Here is a 23,446-nt window from a genome sequence, read left to right as displayed (position 1 = left end):
ATTTTTATCATTTTTTTCCCTTTTTTTTCCCAAATTTCCGAGATTTCCCAAAATTTTCCCAAAATCCCAATTTTTTTACCCAAAATTCCCATTTTTAACCCCAAAATTTGGCTTTTTTTACTCAAAAAATTCACTTTTTTAGCACAAATATTTCAATTTTTCCCTCAATTTTTATCATTTTTCCCTATTTTTTTCCCAAATTTTAAGAGTTTTTCCCAAATTCCCGAATTTTCCCCAGAATTTTCCCAAAATCCCCATTTTTAACCCCAAAATCCCCATTTCCCTCCAAAATTCACATTTTTTGCCCTATTTTCCTCATTTTTCCACCGATTTTCACCAAATTTTCACCGTTTTTTCCCAAATTTTCACCATTTTTAACCAAAATCCCCCATTTTCACCCCAAATCCCCAAATTTCACCCCAAAATCCTCATTTTTAACCCCAAAATCCCCATTTCCTTCAAAAATCCACATTTTTAGCTCTAATTTCCCCATTTTTTGCCCTATTTTCCTCATTTTTTCTCCGATTTTCACCATTTTTTCACCGTTTTTTCCCAAATTTTCACCATTTTCCCCCATTTTTCCCCATTTTCTCCCTCTGGTGTGCCCAAAATCCCCATTTTTAACCCCAAAATCCCCATTTTCCCGCCAAAATCCACATTTTTTGCCCTATTTTCCTCATTTTTCCACCGATTTTCACCATTTTTTCACCGTTTTTTCCCAAATTTTTGCCTTTTCACCCCAATTTCCAATCCAGGAAACCCCAAAACACCCAAAATCCCCATTTTTAACCCCAAAATCCCCATTTCCCTCCAAAATCCACATTTTTTGCCCTATTTTGGTCATTTTTTCACCGATTTTCACCATTTTTTCACCGTTTTTTCCCAAATTTTTTGCTTTTCGCCCCAAATCCCGGCCCCGGGCGGGCTCACCACGGCCACGGCGTCGCTCTGCAGGATCTCCTGCGGGCTCATGGCCGCCAGGTACGCCACGTTGGCCGCCACGTACAGGAAGGTGACCAGCGGCAGCGAGATGGAGATGGCCAGCGGCAAATTCCTGAAATCCACCCAAATCGACCCAAAATCGACCCAAAATCGGGGAGAACCACCCCGGGAACCCCAGAAACGACACAAAAAGCACCAAAATCGACCCAAAAATGGCTAGAATGCACCCAAAAAGCACCAAAATCGACCTAAAAACCCCAAAATTGACACAAAAAGCCCCAAAATTGACCCAAAAAGCAAAAAATTCGACCCAAAAAGCCCCAAAATCCACCCAAACTGACCCAAAATGACCCAAAATTCAGGAAAAATGACCCAAAAAGCACCAAAATCGACCCAAAAATCACCAAAATGGACCCAAAAAACCCCAAAATCCACCCAAAACCAGCCCAGGTGACCCAAAATCCACCAAAAATGACCCAAAATTTGGGAAAAATGACCCAAAAAACCCCAAAATGGACACAAAAAGCCCCAAAATTGACCCAAAAATGTGAAAAATCCACCCCAAAATCCCCAGGAATTCACCCCAAAACCAGCCCAGGTGACCCAAAATCACCCAAAATTACCCAAAATGACCCAAAATGACCCAAAATGACCCAAAATCGACCCAAAATGACCCAAGATTTAGGAAAAATGACCCCAAAAACCCCAAAATTGACCCAAAAAGCAAAAAAATCGACCCAAAAAGCCCCTAAATCCACTTAAAATGACCCAAAATGACCCAAAACTCAGGAAAAACGACCCAAAAACCCCCAAAATTGACCCAAAATAACCCAAAATTCACCCAAAAAGCAAAAAAATCGACCCAAAAAACCCCAAAATCCACCCAAAACCAGCCCAGGTGACCCAAAATCCACCAAAATCACCCAAAATTCCCATTTTTAACCCCAAAATTCCTAATAATCCCCGTTTTTAACCCTTTTTTCCCCATTTTTTCCCAGTTTTCCCTATTTTTAACCAAAATCTCCATTTTTATATCAAAAATCCCCATTTTTTTCCCCATTTTTCCCCCATTTTTCCACATTTTCCCCCGTTTTTTCCCAAAATCCCCGTTTTTCGCCCCAAACTCCAAATTTCATCCCAAAAATCTCCATTTTTAACCCAAAAATCCCTATTTTTATATCAAAAATCCCCATTTATTCCCCATTTTCCCCCATTTTTCCCCATTTTTTCCCCATTTTTCCCCCAGTTTTTTCCCCATTTTTATTCCATTTTTTCCTCATTTTTTACCATTTTTTCCCCAATTTTTCCCCAATTTTTCCCCATTTTCCCCCCATTTTTTCCCTATTTTTTTCCCATTTTTCCCAATTTTTTCCCATTTTTATTCCATTTTTCCCCCATTTTTTCCTCATTTTTATTCAATTTTTTCCTCATTTTTTCTCCATTTTTTTCTTCATTTTTTCTCCATTTTTTCCCCAATTTTTCCCCAATTTTCCCCCATTTTTCCCATTTTTTCCCCCATTTTCCCCAATTTTTCCCATTTTTCCCCCATTTTTCCCCCATTTTTCCCCCATTTTTCCCCCATTTTTCCCCCATTTTTTCCCTATTTTTTTCCCATTTTTATTCCATTTTTTCCTCATTTTTTCCTCATTTTTATTCCATTTTTCCCCATTTTTCCCCCATTTTTCCCCAAAATCTCCATTTTTAATCCAAAAATCCCCATTTTTTCCCCATTTTCCCCCATTTTCCCCATTTTTCCCAAAATCCCCGTTTTTCGCCCCATTTCTCACCTCTGGGGCTCCCGCAGCTCCTCGGTGACGTAATTGAGGAAATTCCAGCCCCCGTAGGCGAAGGAGCCCTGGAGACACGCCAGGAACAGAGGCCCCGCCCCCGGCCCCGCCCAGAAGGTGAAGGCCTGCGAGGGGCGGAGCCAAAAGTGCTCACCTGGATTGGGGAAAAATTCCGGAATTTTGGGAAAATTTGGGGAATTTTTCCCATTTTTTTTGAATTTTTATTGGATTTTTTTTGGATTTTTTTCGAATTTTTTTCGAATTTTTTCGGATTTTTTTCGGGTTTTTTTCCAGATTTTTTGGGGATTTTTTGGGATTTTTTGAGGAATTTTTTGGGAATTTTGGGGGATTTTTGGGGGATTTTTTGGGGATTTTTTGGAAATTTCAGGGGAATTTTTTGGGATTTTTTTGGGATTTTTTGGGGATTTTTTTTTTATTTTTTGGGGATTTTTCAGGGATTTTTTGGGGATTTTTTGGGAATTTTTTGGGAATTTTTGGGGATTTTTTGGGGATTTTTGGGGGAATTTTGGGGATTTTTTCCGAATTTTTTTCGGATTTTTTGGGATTTTTTTTTGAATTTTTTTTGGGTTTTTTTCAGATTTTTTCCGATTTTTTTAGGATTTTTTTCGATTTTTTTTTCTGATTTTTTGGGGATTTTTTGGGGTTTTTTCCAGATTTTTTTGGGATTTTTTTGGGATTTTTTTGGGATTTATTTTGGGGATTTTCCCAAGCCAGGAACAGAGGCCCCGCCCCCGGCCCCGCCCAGAAGGTGAAGGCCTGCGAGGGGCGGAGCCAAAAGTGCTCACCTGCATCGGGGAAAAATCAGGAAATTTTGGGAAATTTTGGGGAATTTTTGGGATTTTTTTTGGATTTTTTTCTGATTTTTTTCTGATTTTTTGGGGATTTTTTTGGATTTTTTTTCGGATTTTTTGGGGATTTTTTTCGAATTTTTTCGGATTTTTTTCGGGTTTTTTTCCAGATTTTGGGGGGAATTTTTGGGAATTTTTGGGGTTTTTTTGGGATTTTTTGAGGAATTTTTTGGGAATTTTTTGAGATTTTTTTGAGATTTTTTGGGGATTTTGGGGGGATTTTTTGGAATTTTTTTGGGGTTTTTTTCGGGTTTTTTCTGATTTTTTTCTGATTTTTTTCGGATTTTTTGGGGATTTTTTTGGGGATTTTTTGGGATTTATTTTGGGATTTTTTTTGATTTTTCGGGATTTTTTGGGATTTATTTTGGGGATTTTTTGGGATTTTTTTTCAGATTTTTTGGGATTTTTTGGGGGATTTTTTGGGATTTTTTTGGAATTTTTTTCAGATTTTTCGGGATTTTTTGGGATTTTTTGGGGATTTTTTTGGGATTTTTTGGGATTTATTTTGGGGATTTTCCCAAGCCAGGAACAGAGGCCCCGCCCCCGGCCCCGCCCAGAAGGTGAAGGCCTGCGAGGGGCGGAGCCAAAAGTGCTCACCTGGATTGGGGAAAAATCAGGAAATTTTGGGAAATTTTGGGGAATTTTTCCCATTTTCTTTGGATTTTTATTGGATTTATTTTGGATTTTTTTCGAATTTTTTTCGAATTTTTTCGGATTTTTTTCGGGTTTTTTTCCAGATTTTTGGGGGATTTTTTGGGATTTTTTGAGGAATTTTTTGGGATTTTTGGGGGATTTTTTGGGGATTTTTTGGAAATTTCAGGGGAATTTTTTGGGATTTTTTGGGGGATTTTTGGGGGAATTTTTGGGATTTTTTTCAGATTTTTTTTGGATTTTTTTCGGATTTTTGGGGGGATTTTTTTCGAATTTTTTCAGATTTTTTTCGGATTTTTTTTTGATTTTTTGGGGATTTTTCAGGGATTTTTTGGGGATTTTTTGGGAATTTTTTGGGGATTTTTGGGGGAATTTTTGGGATTTTTTCCGAATTTTTTTCGGATTTTTTGGGATTTTTTTTTGAATTTTTTTTGGGTTTTTTTCAGATTTTTTCCGATTTTTTTAGGATTTTTTTCGATTTTTTTTTCTGATTTTTTGGGGATTTTTTGGGGTTTTTTCCAGATTTTTTTGGGATTTTTTTGGGATTTTTTTGGGATTTATTTTGGGGATTTTCCCAAGCCAGGAACAGAGGCCCCGCCCCCGGCCCCGCCCAGAAGGTGAAGGCCTGCGAGGGGCGGAGCCAAAAGTGCTCACCTGCATCGGGGAAAAATCAGGAAATTTTGGGAAATTTTGGGGAATTTTTGGGATTTTTTTTGGATTTTTTTCTGATTTTTTTCTGATTTTTTGGGGATTTTTTTGGATTTTTTTTCGGATTTTTTGGGGATTTTTTTCGAATTTTTTCGGATTTTTTTCGGGTTTTTTTCCAGATTTTGGGGGGAATTTTTGGGAATTTTTGGGGTTTTTTTGGGATTTTTTGAGGAATTTTTTGGGAATTTTTTGAGATTTTTTTGAGATTTTTTGGGGATTTTGGGGGGATTTTTTGGAATTTTTTTGGGGTTTTTTTCGGGTTTTTTCTGATTTTTTTCTGATTTTTTTCGGATTTTTTGGGGATTTTTTTGGGGATTTTTTGGGATTTATTTTGGGATTTTTTTTGATTTTTCGGGATTTTTTGGGATTTATTTTGGGGATTTTTTGGGATTTTTTTTCAGATTTTTTGGGATTTTTTGGGGGATTTTTTGGGATTTTTTTGGAATTTTTTTCAGATTTTTCGGGATTTTTTGGGATTTTTTGGGGATTTTTTTGGGATTTTTTGGGATTTATTTTGGGGATTTTCCCAAGCCAGGAACAGAGGCCCCGCCCCCGGCCCCGCCCAGAAGGTGAAGGCCTGCGAGGGGCGGAGCCAAAAGTGCTCACCTGGATTGGGGAAAAATCAGGAAATTTTGGGAAATTTTGGGGAATTTTTCCCATTTTCTTTGGATTTTTATTGGATTTATTTTGGATTTTTTTCGAATTTTTTTCGAATTTTTTCGGATTTTTTTCGGGTTTTTTTCCAGATTTTTGGGGGATTTTTTGGGATTTTTTGAGGAATTTTTTGGGATTTTTGGGGGATTTTTTGGGGATTTTTTGGAAATTTCAGGGGAATTTTTTGGGATTTTTTGGGGGATTTTTGGGGGAATTTTTGGGATTTTTTTCAGATTTTTTTTGGATTTTTTTCGGATTTTTGGGGGGATTTTTTTCGAATTTTTTCAGATTTTTTTCGGATTTTTTTTTGATTTTTTGGGGATTTTTCAGGGATTTTTTGGGGATTTTTTGGGAATTTTTTGGGGATTTTTGGGGGAATTTTTGGGATTTTTTCCGAATTTTTTTCGGATTTTTTGGGATTTTTTTTTTAATTTTTTTTGGGTTTTTTTCAGATTTTTTCCGATTTTTTTAGGATTTTTTTCGATTTTTTTTTCGGATTTTTTTCGGATTTTTTTGGGGTTTTTTTCAGATTTTTTGGGGATTTTTTGGGGATTTTTTTGGGATTTTTTGGGGATTTTTTGGGATTTATTTTGGGGATTTTCCCAGGCCAGGAACAGAGGCCCCGCCCCCGGCCCCGCCCAGAAGGTGAAGGCCTGCGAGGGGCGGAGCCAAAAGTGCTCACCTGCATCGGGGAAAAATCAGGGAATTTTGGGAAAATTTGGGGAATTTTTGGGATTTTTTTCGGATTTTTTTCTGATTTTTTTCTGATTTTTTGGGGATTTTTTTGGATTTTTTTTCGGATTTTTTTGGGATTTTTTTCGAATTTTTTCGGATTTTTTTCGGGTTTTTTTCCAGATTTTGGGGGGAATTTTTGGGAATTTTTGGGGTTTTTTTGGGATTTTTTGAGGAATTTTTTGGGAATTTTTTGAGATTTTTTTGAGATTTTTTGAGGAATTTTTGGGGGATTTTTTGGAATTTTTTTTGGTTTTTTTTCGGTTTTTTTCTGATTTTTTTCGGATTTTTTTCGGATTTTTTGGGGATTTTTTTGGGGATTTTTTGGGATTTATTTTGGGATTTTTTTTGATTTTTCGGGATTTTTTGGGATTTATTTTGGGGATTTTTTGGGATTTTTTTTCAGATTTTTTGGGATTTTTTGGGGGATTTTTTGGGATTTTTTTGGAATTTTTTTCAGATTTTTTGGGATTTTTTGGGATTTTTTTGGGATTTATTTTGGGGATTTTCCCAGGCCAGGAACAGAGGCCCCGCCCCCGGCCCCGCCCAGAAGGTGAAGGCCTGCGAGGGGCGGAGCCAAAAGTGCTCACCTGGAAAGGGAAATTTGGGGAAAAATTCGGGAATTTTGGGGAATTTTTGGGAATTTTTTCTGATTTTTTTTGGATTTTTTTCTGATTTTTTTTGGATTTTTTTCAAATTTTCTTCGGATTTTTTTCGGGGTTTTTTTCGGATTTTTCGGGAATTTTGGGGGGATTTTTGGGGAATTTTTGGGATTTTTTTCGAATTTTTTGGGGATTTTTTGGGATTTTTTTTGGAATTTTTTGGGGGTTTTTTTCGGGTTTTTTCGGATTTTTTTCGGATTTTTTCCTATTTTTTTTTGATTGTTTTCGATTTTTTTTTCTATTTTTTTAGGATTTTTTTGCGGTTTTTTTCGGATTTTTTTCGGGTTTTTTTTCAGATTTTTTGGGGATTTTTTGGGAAGTTTTTTGGGAATTTTGGGGATTTTTTTCTGATTTTTCCGGGATTTTTTTCTGATTTTTTTCCCCATTTTTTTGGAATTTTTTCGGATTTTTTTCAGATTTTTTTAGGATTTTTTAGGGGTTTTTTTCACTTTTTTTGGCAATTTTTTTGGGATTTTTTGGGATTTATTTTGCGGATTTATTTTGGGGATTTTTTGGGATTTTTTGGGATTTATTTTGGGGATTTTCCCACGCCAGGAACAGAGGCCCCGCCCCCGGCCCCGCCCAGAAGGTGAAGGCCTGCGAGGGGCGGAGCCAAAAGTGCTCACCTGCATCGGGGAAAAATCAGGGAATTTTGGGAAAATTTGGGGAATTTTTGGGATTTTTTTCGGATTTTTTTTAGATTGTTTTTGGATTTTTTTCGAATTTTTTTGGATTTTTTTCGGGGTTTTTTCGGATTTTTTTCGAGATTTTTTGGGGATTTTTTTGTGATTTTTTGAGGAATTTTTTGGGAATTTTTTGGGATTTTTGGGGGATTTTTTGGGGATTTTTTGAGGAATTTTTGGGAATTTTTTCGAATTTTTGGGGGATTTTTTGGGAATTTTTTTGGAATTTTTTTTGATTTTTTTTCGGGTTTTTTAAGATTTTTTTGGATTTTTTTTGGGTTTTTTTCGGGGTTTTTTCAGATTTTTTTGGGATTTTTTGGGGATTTTTTGGGAAAATTTTTGTGAATTTTGGGGATTTTTTTCTGATTTTTCCGGGATTTTTTTCTGATTTTTTTCCGATTTTTTTGGATTTTTTTTGGATTTTTTTAGGGTTTTTTAAGGGGTTTTTTTCAGGTTTTTTGGGAATTTTTTGGGGATTTTTTTAAGATTTTTTGGCATTTTTTGGGATTTTTTTCAGAATTTTTTTAGGATTTTTTTTAGATTTTTTTTGAGATTTTTGGGGACTTTTTGGGATTTTTTGGGATTTTTTGGGATTTTTTGGGGATTTTTTGGGATTTATTTTGGGGATTTTCCCACGCCAGGAACAGAGGCCCCGCCCCCGGCCCCGCCCAGAAGGTGAAGGCCTGCGAGGGGCGGAGCCAAAAGTGCTCACCTGCATCGGGGAAAAATCAGGAAATTTTGGGAAAATTTGGGGAATTTTTCCCATTTTTTTTGGATTTTTTTCTGATTTTTTTCTGATTTTTTGGGGATTTTTTTGGATTTTTTTTCGGATTTTTTTGGGATTTTTTTCGAATTTTTTTCGGATTTTTTTCGGGTTTTTTTCCAGATTTTGGGGGGAATTTTTGGGAATTTTTGGGGTTTTTTTGGGATTTTTTGAGGAATTTTTTGGGAATTTTTTGAGATTTTTTTGAGATTTTTTGGGGATTTTGGGGGGATTTTTTGGAATTTTTTTTGGTTTTTTTTCGGTTTTTTTCTGATTTTTTTCGGATTTTTTTCGGATTTTTTGGGGATTTTTTTGGGGATTTTTTGGGATTTATTTTGGGATTTTTTTTGATTTTTCGTGATTTTTTGGGATTTATTTTGGGGATTTTTTGGGATTTTTTTTCAGATTTTTTGGGATTTTTTTGGGGATTTTTTGGGATTTTTTTGGAATTTTTTTCAGATTTTTTGGGATTTTTTGGGATTTTTTTGGATTTATTTTGGGATTTATTTTGGGGATTTTCCCAGGCCAGGAACAGAGGCCCCGCCCCCGGCCCCGCCCAGAAGGTGAAGGCCTGCGAGGGGCGGAGCCAAAAGTGCTCACCTGCATCGGGGAAAAATCAGGGAATTTTGGGAAAATTTGGGGAATTTTTGGGATTTTTTTCGGATTTTTTTTAGATTTTTTTTTTTATTTTTTTCGAATTTTTTTGGATTTTTTTCGGGTTTTTTTCCAGATTTTTTGTGATTTTTTGGGGTTTTTTTGGGATTTTTTTGGGACTTTTTTCAGGTTTTTTTTCCAGATTTTTGGGGATTTTTTGGGGAATTTTTTGGGATTTTTTTGGTAATTTTTTGGATTTTTTTAATATTTTTTTTCGATTTTTTTTAAATTTTTTTCTGATTTTTTTCTGATTTTTTTCTGATTTTTTTCGAATTTTTTCGGATATTTTTTTGGATTTTTTGGAAATTTTTGGGGGATTTTTTTGGGAATTCTTTGGATTTTTTTTGGATTTTTTTCAAATTTTTCTCAAATTTTTTCGGATTTTTTTCGGATTTTTTTCCACATTTTTGGGGGAATTTTTCACCTTTTTTTAGATTTTTTTCTGATTTTTTTGGGGACTTTTTTGGGATTTTTTTTCCGAATTTTTTTGGATTTTTTTCGGATTTTTGGGGGATTTTTTTCTGAATTTTTTTCAGATTTTTTGGAGATTTTTTGGGATTTATTTTGGGATTTTTTGGGATTTTTTGGGGATTTTTTGGGATTTATTTTGGGGATTTTCCCAAGCCAGGAACAGAGGCCCCGCCCCCGGCCCCGCCCAGAAGGTGAAGGCCTGCGAGGGGCGGAGCCAAAAGTGCTCACCTGCATCGGGGAAAAATCAGGGAATTTTGGGAAAATTTGGGGAATTTTTGGGATTTTTTTCGGATTTTTTTCGGATTTTTTTCTGATTTTTGGGGGATTTTTTTGGATTTTTTTTCGGATTTTTTTGGGATTTTTTTCGAATTTTTTCGGATTTTTTTCGGGTTTTTTCCCAGATTTTGGGGGGAATTTTTGGGAATTTTTTGGGATTTTTTGAGGAATTTTTTGGGAATTTTTTGAGATTTTTTTGAGATTTTTTGGGGATTTTTGGGGGATTTTTTGGAATTTTTTTTGGTTTTTTTTCGGTTTTTTTCTGATTTTTTTCGGATTTTTTTCGGATTTTTTTTTGATTTTTTTTTTGGGGATTTTTTGGGATTTATTTTGGGATTTTTTTTTTGATTTTTCGTGATTTTTTGGGATTTATTTTGGGGATTTTTTGGGATTTTTTTTCAGATTTTTTGGGATTTTTTTGGGGATTTTTTGGGATTTTTTTGGAATTTTTCCAGATTTTTTTGGGATTTTTTTGGGATTTTTTGGGGATTTATTTTGGGGATTTTCCCAGGCCAGGAACAGAGGCCCCGCCCCCGGCCCCGCCCAGAAGGTGAAGGCCTGCGAGGGGCGGAGCCAAAAGTGCTCACCTGGATTGGGGAAAAATCAGGAAATTTTGGGAAAATTTGGGGAATTTTTTCTGATTTTTTTTGGATTTTTTTTAGATTTTTTTTGGATTTTTTTCGGGGTTTTTTCGGATTTTTTCGAGATTTTTTGGGGATTTTTTGTGATTTTTTGAGGAATTTTTTGGGAAATTTTTGGGGGTTTTTGAGATTTTTTGGGGATTTTTTGTGATTTTTTGAGGAATTTTTTGGGAAATTTTTGGGGGTTTTTTGAGATTTTTTGGGGATTTTTTGGGGAATTTTTGGGATTTTTTTCGAATTTTTTTCGGATTTTTTGGGAATTTTTTTGGAATTTTTTTTGATTTTTTTTCGGTTTTTTTCTGATTTTTTTCGGATTTTTTCTGATTTTTTTTTTAATTTTTTTCACTTTTTTTTTTTATTTTTTTTAGATTTTTTTCGGGTTTTTTTCTGAATTTTTTCGGGGTTTTTTTCAGATTTTTTGGGGATTTTTTGGGGATTTTTGGGGGAATTTTTTGGAAATTTTTGGGAATTTTTTCTGATTTTTCCGGGATTTTTTTCTGATTTTTTTCCGATTTTTTTGGAATTTTTTCAGATTTTTTGGGGATTTTTTGGGGATTTTTTGGGGATTTTTTGGGATTTATTTTGTGTATTTTCCCAGGCCAGGAACAGAGGCCCCGCCCCCGGCCCCGCCCAGAAGGTGAAGGCCTGCGAGGGGCGGAGCCAAAAGTGCTCACCTGGAAAGGGAAATTTGGGGAAAAATTCGGGAATTTTGGGGAATTTTGGGGAATTTTTTCTGATTTTTTTTGGATTTTTTTTGGATTTTTTTCGAATTTTTTTCGGATTTTTTTCGGATTTTTTTTTGATTTTTTGGAGATTTTTTGGGGATTTTTTGGGGATTTTTTGGGGTTTTTTTCAGGTTTTTTTTCCAGATTTTTGGGGATTTTTTGGGGAATTTTTGGGGATTTTTTTGGTAATTTTTTGGATTTTTTTAATATTTTTTTTGATTTTTTTTAAATTTTTTTCTGATTTTTTTCTGATTTTTTTCTGATTTTTTTCGAATTTTTTCGGATATTTTTTTGGATTTTTTGGAAATTTTTGGGGGATTTTTTTGGGAATTCTTTGGATTTTTTTTGGATTTTTTTCGAATTTTTCTCAAATTTTTTCTGATTTTTTTCGGATTTTTTTCGAATTTTTTTCTGATTTTTTTCGGATTTTTTTCCACATTTTTGGGGGAATTTTTCACCTTTTTTTAGATTTTTTTCTGATTTTTTTGGGGACTTTTTTGGGATTTTTTTTCCGAATTTTTTTGGATTTTTTTCAGATTTTTGGGGGATTTTTTTCTGAATTTTTTTCAGATTTTTTGGAGATTTTTTGGGGATTTTTTTGGGATTTTTTGGGATTTTTTGGGGATTTTTTGGGATTTATTTTGGGGATTTTCCCAAGCCAGGAACAGAGGCCCCGCCCCCGGCCCCGCCCAGAAGGTGAAGGCCTGCGAGGGGCGGAGCCAGAAGTGCTCACCTGCATCGGGGAAAAATCAGGAAATTTTGGGAAAATTTGGGGAATTTTTCCCTTTTTTATTGGATTTTTTTCGGATTTTTTTCTGATTTTTTTGGGATTTTTTTTGGATTTTTTTTGGATTTTTTTTGAATTTTTTTCGAATTTTTTCGGATTTTTTTCAGGTTTTTTTCGGATTTTATCATTTTTTTCCATTTTTTTTCCCCATTTTTTCCCCAATTTTGTCCCCATTTTTTTTCCCATTTTTTTACCATTTTTTACCATTTTTTATCACTTTTTTACCTATTTTTTCCCCATTTTTGTTCCATTTTTTTACCATTTTTTATCTTTTTTTTTCCATTTTTTCCCCATTTTTATTCCATTTTTTCCCCATTTTCCCCCATTTTTCCCCCAATTTTTTCCCCTTTTTTCCCCATTTTTCCCCCAATTTTTTTTCCCCATTTTTAACCCTTTCCTCCCCATTTCTCCCCCATTCCTCCCCCCTTTTTCCCCGGCTTTTTTTCCCCAAAATCCCCGTTTTTCCCCCCAAAATCCCCGTTTTTCCCCCATTTTCCCCGTTTTTGCCCAAATTCCCGTTTTTCCGGCCCATTTCTCACCTCTGCCCATCAGCACGGCCCCGGCGCCCACGATCAGCGCCAGCGCCAGCAGCTTCCCCGCGGTGAAGGCGTCCTGCACCCGCGTGGCCCCAAATCCCCAAAATCCCCCAAATCCCCCAAAATCCCCAAAATCCACAAATCCCCAAATTCACACTTTTTATCACAATTTTGCCCCATTTTTTCCCCATTTTTTTCCCATTTTTTACCATTTTTTACCATTTTTTATCATTTTTTTACCATTTTTTCCCCAATTTTTTTCCCATTTTTATTCCATTTTTTCCTCACTTTTTCCCCAATTTTTCCCCATTTTTTCCCATTTTTCCCCAATTTTTTACCCATTTTTTCCCCATTTTTCTTCCAATTTTTTCCCAATTTTTTTCCATTTTTTTCCATTTTTTCCCCAATTTTTTCCCTCATTTTTTCCCATTTTTCCCCAATTTTTTCCCCAATTTTTTCTCCATTTTTCCCCAATTTTTCCCATTTTTTCCCCAATTTTTCTCCAATTTTTTTCCCATTTTTAATCCATTTTTCCCCATTTTTTCCCCATTTTTTTCCCATTTTTCCCCATTTTTTTACCATTTTTTACCATTTTTTCCCCATTTTTTCCCCAATTTTTCCCATTTTTTCCCATTTTTTCCCCATTTTTTTCCCCATTTTTATTCCATTTTTTTCCCCATTTTTCCCATTTTTTCCCCAATTTTTCTCCAATTTTTCTCCAATTTTTTCCATTTTTTCCCCAATTTTTTCCCCATTTTTTCCCCATTTTTTTCCCATTTTTCCCCATTTTTTTCGCCATTTTTTCCCATTTTTTCCCCAATTTTTCCCCATTTTTATCCCATTTTTATTCCATTTTTTCCCCATTTTTTCCCCAATTTTTCTCCAATTTTTTCCCCATTTTTTCCCATTTTTTTCCCATTTTTTCTCAATTTTTTCTGATTTTTCCCCAATTTTTGTTCCAATTTTTTCCCATTTTTCCCCCAATTTTTTCCCCATTTTTAACCCTTTCCTCCCCATTCCTCCCCATTCCTCCCCCCTTTTCCCCCGGGTTTTTTTCCCCAAAATCCCCGTTTTTCCCCCCAAAATCCCCGTTTTCCCCCCATTTTCCCCGTTTTTGCCCAAATTCCCGTTTTTCCGGCCCATTTCTCACCTCTGCCCATCAGCACGGCCCCGGCGCCCACGATCAGCGCCAGCGCCAGCAGCTTCCCCGCGGTGAAGGCGTCCTGCACCCGCGTGGCCCAGCGGGCGCTGCCGCAGTTCACCCACGTCAGCAAAACTGGGGTGAAAAACCCGGATTTTGGGAAAATTGGGGAAAAAAAATGGAGTTTTTAGCAAAAAAAATGAAGTTTTTAGGTGAAAAAATGGATTTTTTACGGCTTTTTTTTGGGGAATAATTTGATTTTTTAGGGGGAAAAAGGTCCTAAAGTGGGAGGGGAGAAAAGGGAAAAAATTGGGGAAAAATTTGGGGATTTTGGGGAAAAAATCTGGGATTTTGGGAAAAAATTGGGGATTTTTAGGTGAAAAAATGGAGTTTTTGGGGCAAAAAATGTAGTTTTTAAGGCATTTTTTGGGAAATAATTGGATTTTTTAGGGGGAAAATGGACTCGAAAAATTGGGGAAAAAATTGGGGATTTTGGGGAAAAAATTTGGGGATTTTTAGGTGAAAAAATGGAGTTTTTAGGTGAAAAAATGGAATTTTTAGAATAAAAAATGGCATTTTTCAAAGATTATTTTGGAGAAAAAAGGGAATTTTGGGGGGAAAATGGACTCAAAAAATTGGGGAAAAATTTGGGGATTTTGGGAAAAAAATTTGGGATTTTTAGCACAAAAAATGGGATTTTTAGGGTTAAAAAATGGAATTTTTGGAGCATTTTTGGGGTGAAAAACGGGATTTTTTTGGGGGTGGAAATGAGGTTTGGGAGGGGCCCAGCGGGCGCTGCCGCAGTTCACCCACGTCAGCAAAACTGGGGCCAAAAACCCAAATTTTGGGAAAATTCGGGAAAAAAAATGGAGTTTTTAGCAAAAAAAATGAAGTTTTTAGGGCAAAAAATGGATTTTTTACGGCTTTTTTTGGGGGAATAATTTGATTTTTTAGGGGGAAAATGGACTCTAAAAATTGGGGAAAAAATGGGGATTTTGGGAAAAAAATTTGGGATTTTTAGCAAAAAAAATGAAGTTTTTAGGTGAAAAAATGAAGTTTTTAGGTGAAAAAATGGATTTTTTAGGGCAAAAATTGGGATTTTTAAGGGGTTTTTTGGGGAAAAAATGGGATTTTTAAGGGGAAAATGGACTCAAAAAAATGGGGAAAAATTTGAGGATTTTTGGGAAAAAAATCTGGGATTTTGGGAAAAAATTGGGGATTTTTAGGTGAAAAAATGGAGTTTTTAGGGCAAAAAATGGATTTTTTATGGCATTTTTTTGGGAAAAAATGGGATTTTTAAGGGGAAAATGGACTCAAAAAATTGGGTAAAAATTTGGGATTTTTGGGAAAAAAATTGGGGATTTTGGGAAAAAAATTGGGATTTTTAGGTGAAAAAATGGAATTTTTAGGGCAAAAAATGGAATTTTTAGAATAAAAAATGGCATTTTTAAGGGATTTTTTGGGAGAAAAAATGGGATTTTTAGGGGAAAATGGACTCAAAAAATTGGGGAAAAATTTGAGGATTTTGGGAAAAAATTGGGGATTTTTGGGGAAAAAATTTGGGATTTTTAGGGTTAAAAAATGGAATTTTTGGAGCATTTTTGGGGTGAAAAACGGGATTTTTTTGGGGGGTGGAAATGAGGTTTGGGAGGGGCCCAGCGGGCGCTGCCGCAGTTCACCCACGTCAGCAAAACTGGGGTGAAAAACCCAAATTTTGGGAAAATTCGGGAAAAAAAATGGAGTTTTTAGCAAAAAAAATGAAGTTTTTAGGTGAAAAAATGGAGTTTTTAGGGCAAAAAATGGATTTTTTACTGCTTTTTTGGGGGGAAAAATGGGATTTTTAAGGGGAAGATGGACTCAAAAAATTGGGGGAAAATTTGGGGATTTTGGGAAAAAAAATTTGGGATTTTTAGCAAAAAAAATGAGATTTTTAGGTGAAAAAATGGATTTTTTAGAGCAAAAATTGGGATTTTTAAGGGTTTTTTTGGGGAAAAAATGGGATTTTTAAGGGGAAAATGGACTCAAAAAATTGGGGAAAAATTTGGGGATTTTGGGAAAAAATTGGGGATTTTTGGGAAAAAATTTGGGATTTTTAGGTGAAAAAATGGGATTTTTAGGTGAAAAAATGAAATTTTTAGGTGAAAAAATGGAATTTTTAGGGCAAAAAATGGGATTTTTAGAGCAAAAAATTGGGATTTTTTAGGGGAAAAATGGATTAAAAAATTGGGGAAAAAATTGGGGATTTTGGGAAAAAAAATCTGGGATTTTTAGCACAAAAAATGGGATTTTTAGGGTTAAAAAATGGAATTTTTGGAGCATTTTTGGGGTGAAAAACGGGATTTTTTTGGGGGTGGAAATGAGGTTTGGGAGGGGCCCAGCGGGCGCTGCCGCAGTTCACCCACGTCAGCAAAACTGGGGTGAAAAACCCGGATTTTGGGAAAATTCGGGAAAAAAAATGGAGTTTTTAGCAAAAAAAATGAAGTTTTTAGGTGAAAAAATGGATTTTTTACGGCTTTTTTTGGGGGAATAATTTGATTTTTTAGGGGGAAAATGGACTCAAAAAATTGGGGAAAAATTTGAGGATTTTGGGAAAAAAATCTGGGATTTTTGGGAAAAAATTTGGGATTTTTAGGTGAAAAAATGAGATTTTTAGGTGAAAAAATGGAATTTTTAGGGCAAAAAATGGGATTTTTAGAGCAAGAAATTGGGATTTTTTAGGGGAAAAATGGATTAAAAAATTGGGGAATAAAATGAAGATTTTGGGAAAAAAATTTGGGATTTTTGGGAAAAAATTTGGGATTTTTAGGGTTAAAAAATGGAATTTTTGGAGCATTTTTGGGGTGAAAAACGGGATTTTTTTGGGGGTGGAAATGAGGTTTGGGAGGGGCCCAGCGGGCGCTGCCGCAGTTCACCCACGTCAGCAAAACTGGGGTGAAAAACCCGGATTTTGGGAAAATTGGGGAAAAAAAATGAAATTTTTAGCAAAAAAAATGAAGTTTTTAGGTGAAAAAATGGATTTTTTATGGCATTTTTTTGGGAAAAAATGGGAATTTTGGGGGGAAAATGGACTCAAAAAATTGGGTAAAAATTTGAGGATTTTGGGAAAAAATTGGGGATTTTTAGCAAAAAAAATGGGATTTTTAGGTGAAAAAATGGAGTTTTTAGGTGAAAAAATGGAATTTTTAGAATAAAAAATGGCATTTTTCAGGGATTATTTTGGAGAAAAAAGGGAATTTTGGGGGGAAAATGGACTCAAAAATTTGGGGAAAAATTTGAGGATTTTTGGGAAAAAATCTGGGATTTTTGGGAAAAAATTTGGGATTTTTAGGTGAAAAAATGGAATTTTTGGAGCATTTTTGGGGTGAAAAATGGGATTTTTTTGGGGATGGAAATGAGGTTTGGGAGGGGCCCAGCGGGCGCTGCCGCAGTTCACCCACGTCAGCAAAACTGGGGCGAAAAACCCGGATTTTGGGAAAATTGGGGAAAAAAAATGGAGTTTTTAGCAAAAAAAATGAAGTTTTTAGGTGAAAAAATGGAGTTTTTAGGGCAAAAAATGGATTTTTTATGGCATTTTTTTGGGAAAAAATGGGAATTTTGGGGGGAAAATGGACTCAAAAAATTGGGGAAAAATTTGAGGATTTTGGGAAAAAATTGGGGATTTTTAGGTGAAAAAATGGGATTTTTAGGTGAAAAAATGGAGATTTTAGGGCAAAAAATGGAATTTTTAGAATAAAAAATGGCATTTTTAAGGGATTTTTTGGGAGAAAAAATGGGATTTTGGGGGAAAATGGACTCAAAAAATTGGGGAAAAATTTGAGGATTTTTGGGAAAAAAAATTTGGGATTTTTGGGGGAAAATTTGGGATTTTTAGGGTTAAAAAAATGGAATTTTTGGAGCATTTTTGGGGTGAAAAACGGGATTTTTTTGGGGGTGGAAATGAGGTTTGGGAGGGGCCCAGCGGGCGCTGCCGCAGTTCACCCACGTCAGCAAAACTGGGGTGAAAAACCCGGATTTTGGGAAAATTCGGGAAAAAAAATGGAGTTTTTAGCAAAAAAAATGAAGTTTTTAGGTGAAAAAATGAAGTTTTTAGAGCAAAAAATGGATTTTTTATGGCATTTTTTTGGGGGAAAAATGGGATTTTTAAGGGGAAGATGGACTCAAAAAATTGGGGGAAAATTTGGGGATTTTGGGAAAAAAAATTTGGGATTTTGGGGAAAAAATTGGGGATTTTTAGGTGAAAAAATGGGATTTTTAGGTGAAAAAATGGAATTTTTAGGGTTAAAAATGGGATTTTTAGAGCAAAAAATTGGGATTTTTTAGGGAAAAATGGATTAAAAAATTGGGGAAAAAATGAAGATTTTGGGAAAAAAAAAACTGGGATTTTTGGGGAAAAAAATGGGATTTTTAGGTGAAAAAATGGGATTTTTAGCAAAAAAAATGAAGTTTTTAGGGCAAAAAATGAATTCTTTTAGGGTTTTTTTTGGAAAAAAAATGGGAATTTTAGGGGGAAAATGGACTCAAAAAATTGGGGAAAAAATTGGGGATTTTGGGAAAAAAATTTGGGATTTTTAGGTGAAAAAATGGAATTTTTAGGGCAAAAAAAGGGAATTTTTGGAGTTATTTTTGGGTCAATTCGGAGCCATTTTGGGTCATTTTTTCCTCATTTTTTTTTCTGGATTTTCCAGGAATTTTGGGAATTTTGGGAATTCTTGGAAATGAGGTGAATCCCAGTCAAATTTGGGTCAATTTTGGGTCAATTTGGGTCAATTTTTGGTCAATTTTGTTCAATTTTGGTCAATTTTGGTCATTTTTTGCCATTTTTTCACCGTTTTCCCCATTTTCTCCCAATTTTTTTGGGGAATTCCTGGAATTTTGGGAACGTTGGGATCTCAGATGAATCCCACTTAAATTTGGGTCCATTTTGGATCAATTTTGGGTCATTTTGGGTCAATTTGGGTCAAATTTGGTCAATTTTGGTCATTTTTAATCATTTTTTCACCGTTTTTCCCATTTTTCCCTGGATTTTTTTGGGAATTCCTGGAATTTTGGGAATTCTGGGATCTCAGATGAATCCCAGTCAAATTTGGGTCCATTTTGGGTCAATTTGGGTCATTCTGGATCCATTTTGGGTCAATTTTGGTCCATTTTCACCATTTTTTGCCCATTTTTTGCCATTTTTTCACCATTTTTCCAATTTTTTCCCAATTTTTTTCAGGAATTCCGGGATTTTTGGGAATTCTGGGATCTCAGCTGAATCCCACTTAAATTTAGACCAAATCTGGATCCATTTTGGGTCATTTTGAGTCAAATTTGGTCCATTTTCCACCGTTTTTGCCATTTTTTGCCCGTTTTTCGCCGTTTTTTCACCGTTTTTCCCCAAATTTTTTCGGGAATTCTGGGATTTTTGGGAATTCTGGGATCTCAGCTGAATCCCACTTAAATTTGGGTCAATTTTGGGTCCATTTTGGGTCAATTTTGAGTCATTTTTGGTCCATTTTTATCATTTTTTTACCATTTCTCACCATTTTTTCACCATTTTTCCCATTTCCACCCAATTTTTTTTGGGAATTTTGGGAATTTTGGGAATTTTGGGAATTCTGGGAACTGAGATGAATTCCCCTCAAATTTGGACCAAATTTGGGTCCATTTGAGTCAACTTTGGGTCAATTTCTCTCATTTTTTCCCCGTTTTTCGCCATTTTTTGCCCGTTTTTCGCCGTTTTTTCACCGTTTTTCCCCGGATTTTTTTGGGAATTCCGGGAATTTTGGGAATTTTTGGGAATTCCCTGTGACTCACGCAGGCAGGCGGCGGCCAGCAGCCTCTGGGCGCTGTCGGGAGGGCGGCAGGAGGGGAAGAGGAGCCGATTTGGGGCCGTTTTGGGTCGTTTTGGGTCAATTTTGATCAATTTTCACCATTTTCCCCATTTTTTTCCAGATTTTTTTGGGAATTCCAGGAATTTTGGGAATGTTGGGATCTCAGATGAATCCCAGTCAAATTTGGGTCAATTTTGGGTCAATTTTGGGTCATTTTGGGTCATTTTGGGTCAAATTTGGTCAATTTTGCTCATTTTTTGACCATTTTTCACCATTTTTTCCCCGTTTTTCCCATTTTCTCCCAATTTTTTGGGGGAATTTTGGGAATTTTGGGAATGTTGGGATCTCAGCTGAATCCCACTCAAATTTGGGTCAATTTGGGTCAATTTTGCATCATTTTAGGTCAATTTTGGTCATTTTTGCTCATTTTTTTACCATTTTTCACCATTTTTTCACTGTTTCTCCCCGGATTTTTTCGGGAGTTCCGGGAATTTTGGGAATTTTGGGAATGTTGGGATCTCAGCTGAATCCCACTTAAATTTGGGTCCATTTGGGGTCATTTTGAGTCAAATTTGGTCAATTTTGGGTCCATTTTCGTCATTCTTTTACCGTTTTTCACCGTTTTTTCACAATTTTTCCCATTTTCTCCCAAATTTTTCCAGGAATTTTCAGATTTTTGGGAATTCTGGGATCTCAGCTGAATCCCACTTAAATTTGGGTCCATTTTGGGTCAATTTTGGGTCAAATTTGGTCAATTTTGGTCAATTTTCACAATTTTTTGCCCATTTTTTGCCATTTTTTCACCATTTTCCCATTTCCACCCAATTTTTTGGGGGGAATTTTGGGAATTTTGGGAATTCTGGGATCTCAGATGAATCCCACTTAAATTTGGGTGCATTTTGGGTCAATTTTGCATCATTTTAGGTCAATTTTGGTCAATTTTTCTCATTTTTTCCCCGTTTTTCGCCATTTTTTTACCGTTTTTCACAATTTTTTCACAATTTTTCCCATTTCCACACAATTTTTTTGGGGAATTTTGGGAATTTTGGGAATTTTGGGAATTCTGGGAACTGAGATGAATTCCCCTCAAATTTGGACCAAATTTGGGTCCATTTGGGTCAATTTTGGTCCATTTTTGCCATTTTTTGCCCGTATTTCACCATTTTTTCACCATTTTCCCAATTTTTTCCCAATTTTTTTCGGGAATTTTGGGAATTCTGGGAATGTTGGGATCTCAGCTGAATCCCACTTAAATTTAGACCAAATTTGGATCCATTTTGGGTCATTTTGAGTCAAATTTCCCCATTTTTTCCCCGTTTTTTGCCATTTTTTGCCCGTTTTTCGCCGTTTTTTCCCCGTTTTTCCCCAAATTTTTTCGGGAATTCCGGGAATTTTGGGAATTTCGGGAATTCCCTGTGACTCACGCAGGCAGGCGGCGGCCAGCAGCCTCTGGGCGCTGTCGGGAGGGCGGCAGGAGGGGAAGAGGAGCCGATTTGGGGCCGTTTTGGGTCGTTTTGGGTCAATTTTGATCAATTTTCACCATTTTCCCCATTTTTTTCCAGATTTTTTTGGGAATTCTGGGATTTTTGGGAATTCTGGGATCTCAGCTGAATCCCACTTAAATTTGGGTCAATTTTGGGTCCATTTGGGTCAATTTGTGTCATTTTGGATCATTTTGGGTCAATTTTGGTCCATTTTCGCCATTTTTTTACAGTTTTTCACCATTTTTTCACCATTTTTCCCATTTTTTCCCAATTTCTTTGGGGAATTTTGGGAATTTTGGGAATGTTGGGATCTCAGATGAATCCCACTTAAATTTGGGTCCATTTTGGGTCATTTTGGATCCATTTTGGGTCAATTTTGGTCAATTTCGCTCATTTTTTTACCGTTTTTCGCCATATTTTCACCGTTTTTCCCATTTCCACCCAATTTTTTTTGGGAATTTTGGGAATTTTGGGAATTCTGGGATCTGAGATGAATCCCAGTCAAATTTGGGTCCATTTTGGTCAATTTCGGGTCATTTTGGGTCAATTTTGGTCAATTTTGGTCAATTTTGCCCATTTTTCACCATTTTTTCACAATTTTTCCCATTTTCTCCCAATTTTTTTTGGGAATTTTGGGAATTTTGGGAATTCTTGGAACTCAGATGAATTCCCCTCAAATTTGGACCAAATTTGGGTCCATTTGAGTCAACTTTGGGTCAATTTCTCTCATTTTTTCCCCGTTTTTTGCCATTTTTTGCCCGTTTTTCGCCGTTTTTTCCCCGTTTTTCCCCAAATTTTTTCGGGAATTCCGGGAATTTCGGGAATTCCCTGTGACTCACGCAGGCAGGCGGCGGCCAGCAGCCTCTGGGCGCTGTCGGGAGGGCGGCAGGAGGGGCAGAGGAGCCGATTTGGGGCCGTTTTGGGTCGTTTTGGGTCAATTTTGATCAATTTTCACCATTTTTCCCATTTTTTCCCAATTTTTTGGGGGGAATTCCAGGAATTTTGGGAATGTTGGGATCTCAGCTGAATCCCAGTCAAATTTGGGTCAATTTTGGATCATTTTGGGTCATTCTGGATCAATTTTGGGTCAATTTTGGTCAATTTCGCTCATTTTTTGACCATTTTTCACCATTTTCCCATTTTCTCCCAATTTTTTTCGGGAATTCCAGGAATTTTTGGAATTCTGGGATCTCAGCTGAATCCCACTTAAATTTAGACCAAATTTGGATCCATTTTGGGTCATTTTGAGTCAAATTTCCCCATTTTTTCCCCGTTTTTTGCCATTTTTTGCCCGTTTTTCGCCGTTTTTTCCCCGTTTTTCCCCAAATTTTTTCGGGAATTTTGGGAATTCCGGGAATTCCCTGTGACTCACGCAGGCAGGCGGCGGCCAGCAGCCTCTGGGCGCTGTCGGGAGGGCGGCAGGAGGGGAAGAGGAGCCGGTTTGGGGCCGTTTTGGGTCGTTTTGGGTCAATTTTGATCAATTTTCACCATTTTTTCACCATTTTCCCCATTTTCTCCCAAATTTTTCCTGGAATTTTCGGATTTTTGGGAATTCTGGGATCTCAGCTGAATCCCACTTAAATTTGGGTCCATTTTGGGTCATTTTGGGTCATTCTGGATCCATTTTGGGTCAATTTTGGTCAATTTCGCTCATTTTTCACCATTTTTTCACCATTTTTCCCATTTCCACCCAATTTTTTTTGGGAATTCTGGGATTTTTGGGAATTCTGGGATCTCAGCTGAATCCCACTTAAATTTAGACCAAATTTGGATCCATTTTGGGTCATTTTGGATCCATTTTGGGTCAATTTTGGTCAATTTTGCTCATTTTTCACTATTTTTTCACAATTTTTCCCATTTTCTCCCAATTTTTTTCTGGAATTTTGGGAATTTTGGGAATTCTGGGATCTCAGCTGAATCCCACTCAAATTTGGGTCAATTTGGGTCAATTTTGGGTCATTTTGGTCCATTTTTGTCATTTTTTTACCGTTTTGCCATTTTTTGCCCGTATTTCACCATTTTTTCCCCATTTTTTCCCAATTTTTTTCAGGAATTCTGGGAATTTTGGGAATGTTGGGATCTCAGCTGAATCCCACTTAAATTCGGGTCAATTTGGGTCCATTTGAGTCAAATTTGGTCAATTTTGGTCCATTTTCGCCATTTTTTGCCCGTTTTTCGCCATTTTTTCACCGTTTTTCCCCGGATTTTTTTCGGGAATTCCGGGAATTTTGGGAATTTTCGGGAATTCCCTGTGACTCACGCAGGCAGGCGGCGGCCAGCAGCCTCTGGGCGCTGTCGGGAGGGCGGCAGGAGGGGAAGAGCGGCTGCAGGACGTAGCTGGCGAAGGTGAGGGCGATGACGGCCTGGTTGGTCGGGTAAATCACCAGCACCGAGATCCAGAGGCGCAGGAAACTGGGGAGAAAACGGGAAAAAACGGGAAAAAAACGGAATTCCGGAAGGTTCCGGG

The 23,446-nt window shown here is 36.3% G+C and overlaps 1 protein-coding gene across 2 annotated transcripts in view; it reads right to left on the bottom strand.

Annotated features, from left to right (window-relative positions):
- The window catches only part of LOC111922321 (large neutral amino acids transporter small subunit 2-like), a 47,529-nt gene that overhangs the window by 12,258 nt on the left and 11,825 nt on the right, over nucleotides 1-23,446 (bottom strand). For both annotated transcript variants that reach the window (XM_086870665.1, XM_086870666.1), the window contains exons 3-6: nucleotides 23,240-23,391; nucleotides 13,692-13,817; nucleotides 2,730-2,883; nucleotides 931-1,054 (exon numbers count right to left, since the gene is read on the bottom strand). In XM_086870665.1, the coding sequence (XP_086726791.1) occupies nucleotides 931-1,054; nucleotides 2,730-2,883; nucleotides 13,692-13,817; nucleotides 23,240-23,391 (556 nt within the window). The remainder of the gene's footprint in view (nucleotides 1-930; nucleotides 1,055-2,729; nucleotides 2,884-13,691; nucleotides 13,818-23,239; nucleotides 23,392-23,446) is intronic.

The sequence above is a fragment of the Cyanistes caeruleus genome, chromosome 33, assembly GCF_971803275.1.
Source record: "Cyanistes caeruleus chromosome 33, bCyaCae1.hap1.1, whole genome shotgun sequence".
In the NCBI taxonomy this organism is placed as follows: domain Eukaryota; kingdom Metazoa; phylum Chordata; class Aves; order Passeriformes; family Paridae; genus Cyanistes; species Cyanistes caeruleus.
The sequence above is the reverse complement of the archived record's forward strand: the minus strand, read 5'-3'. Positions and strand labels throughout refer to the sequence as shown.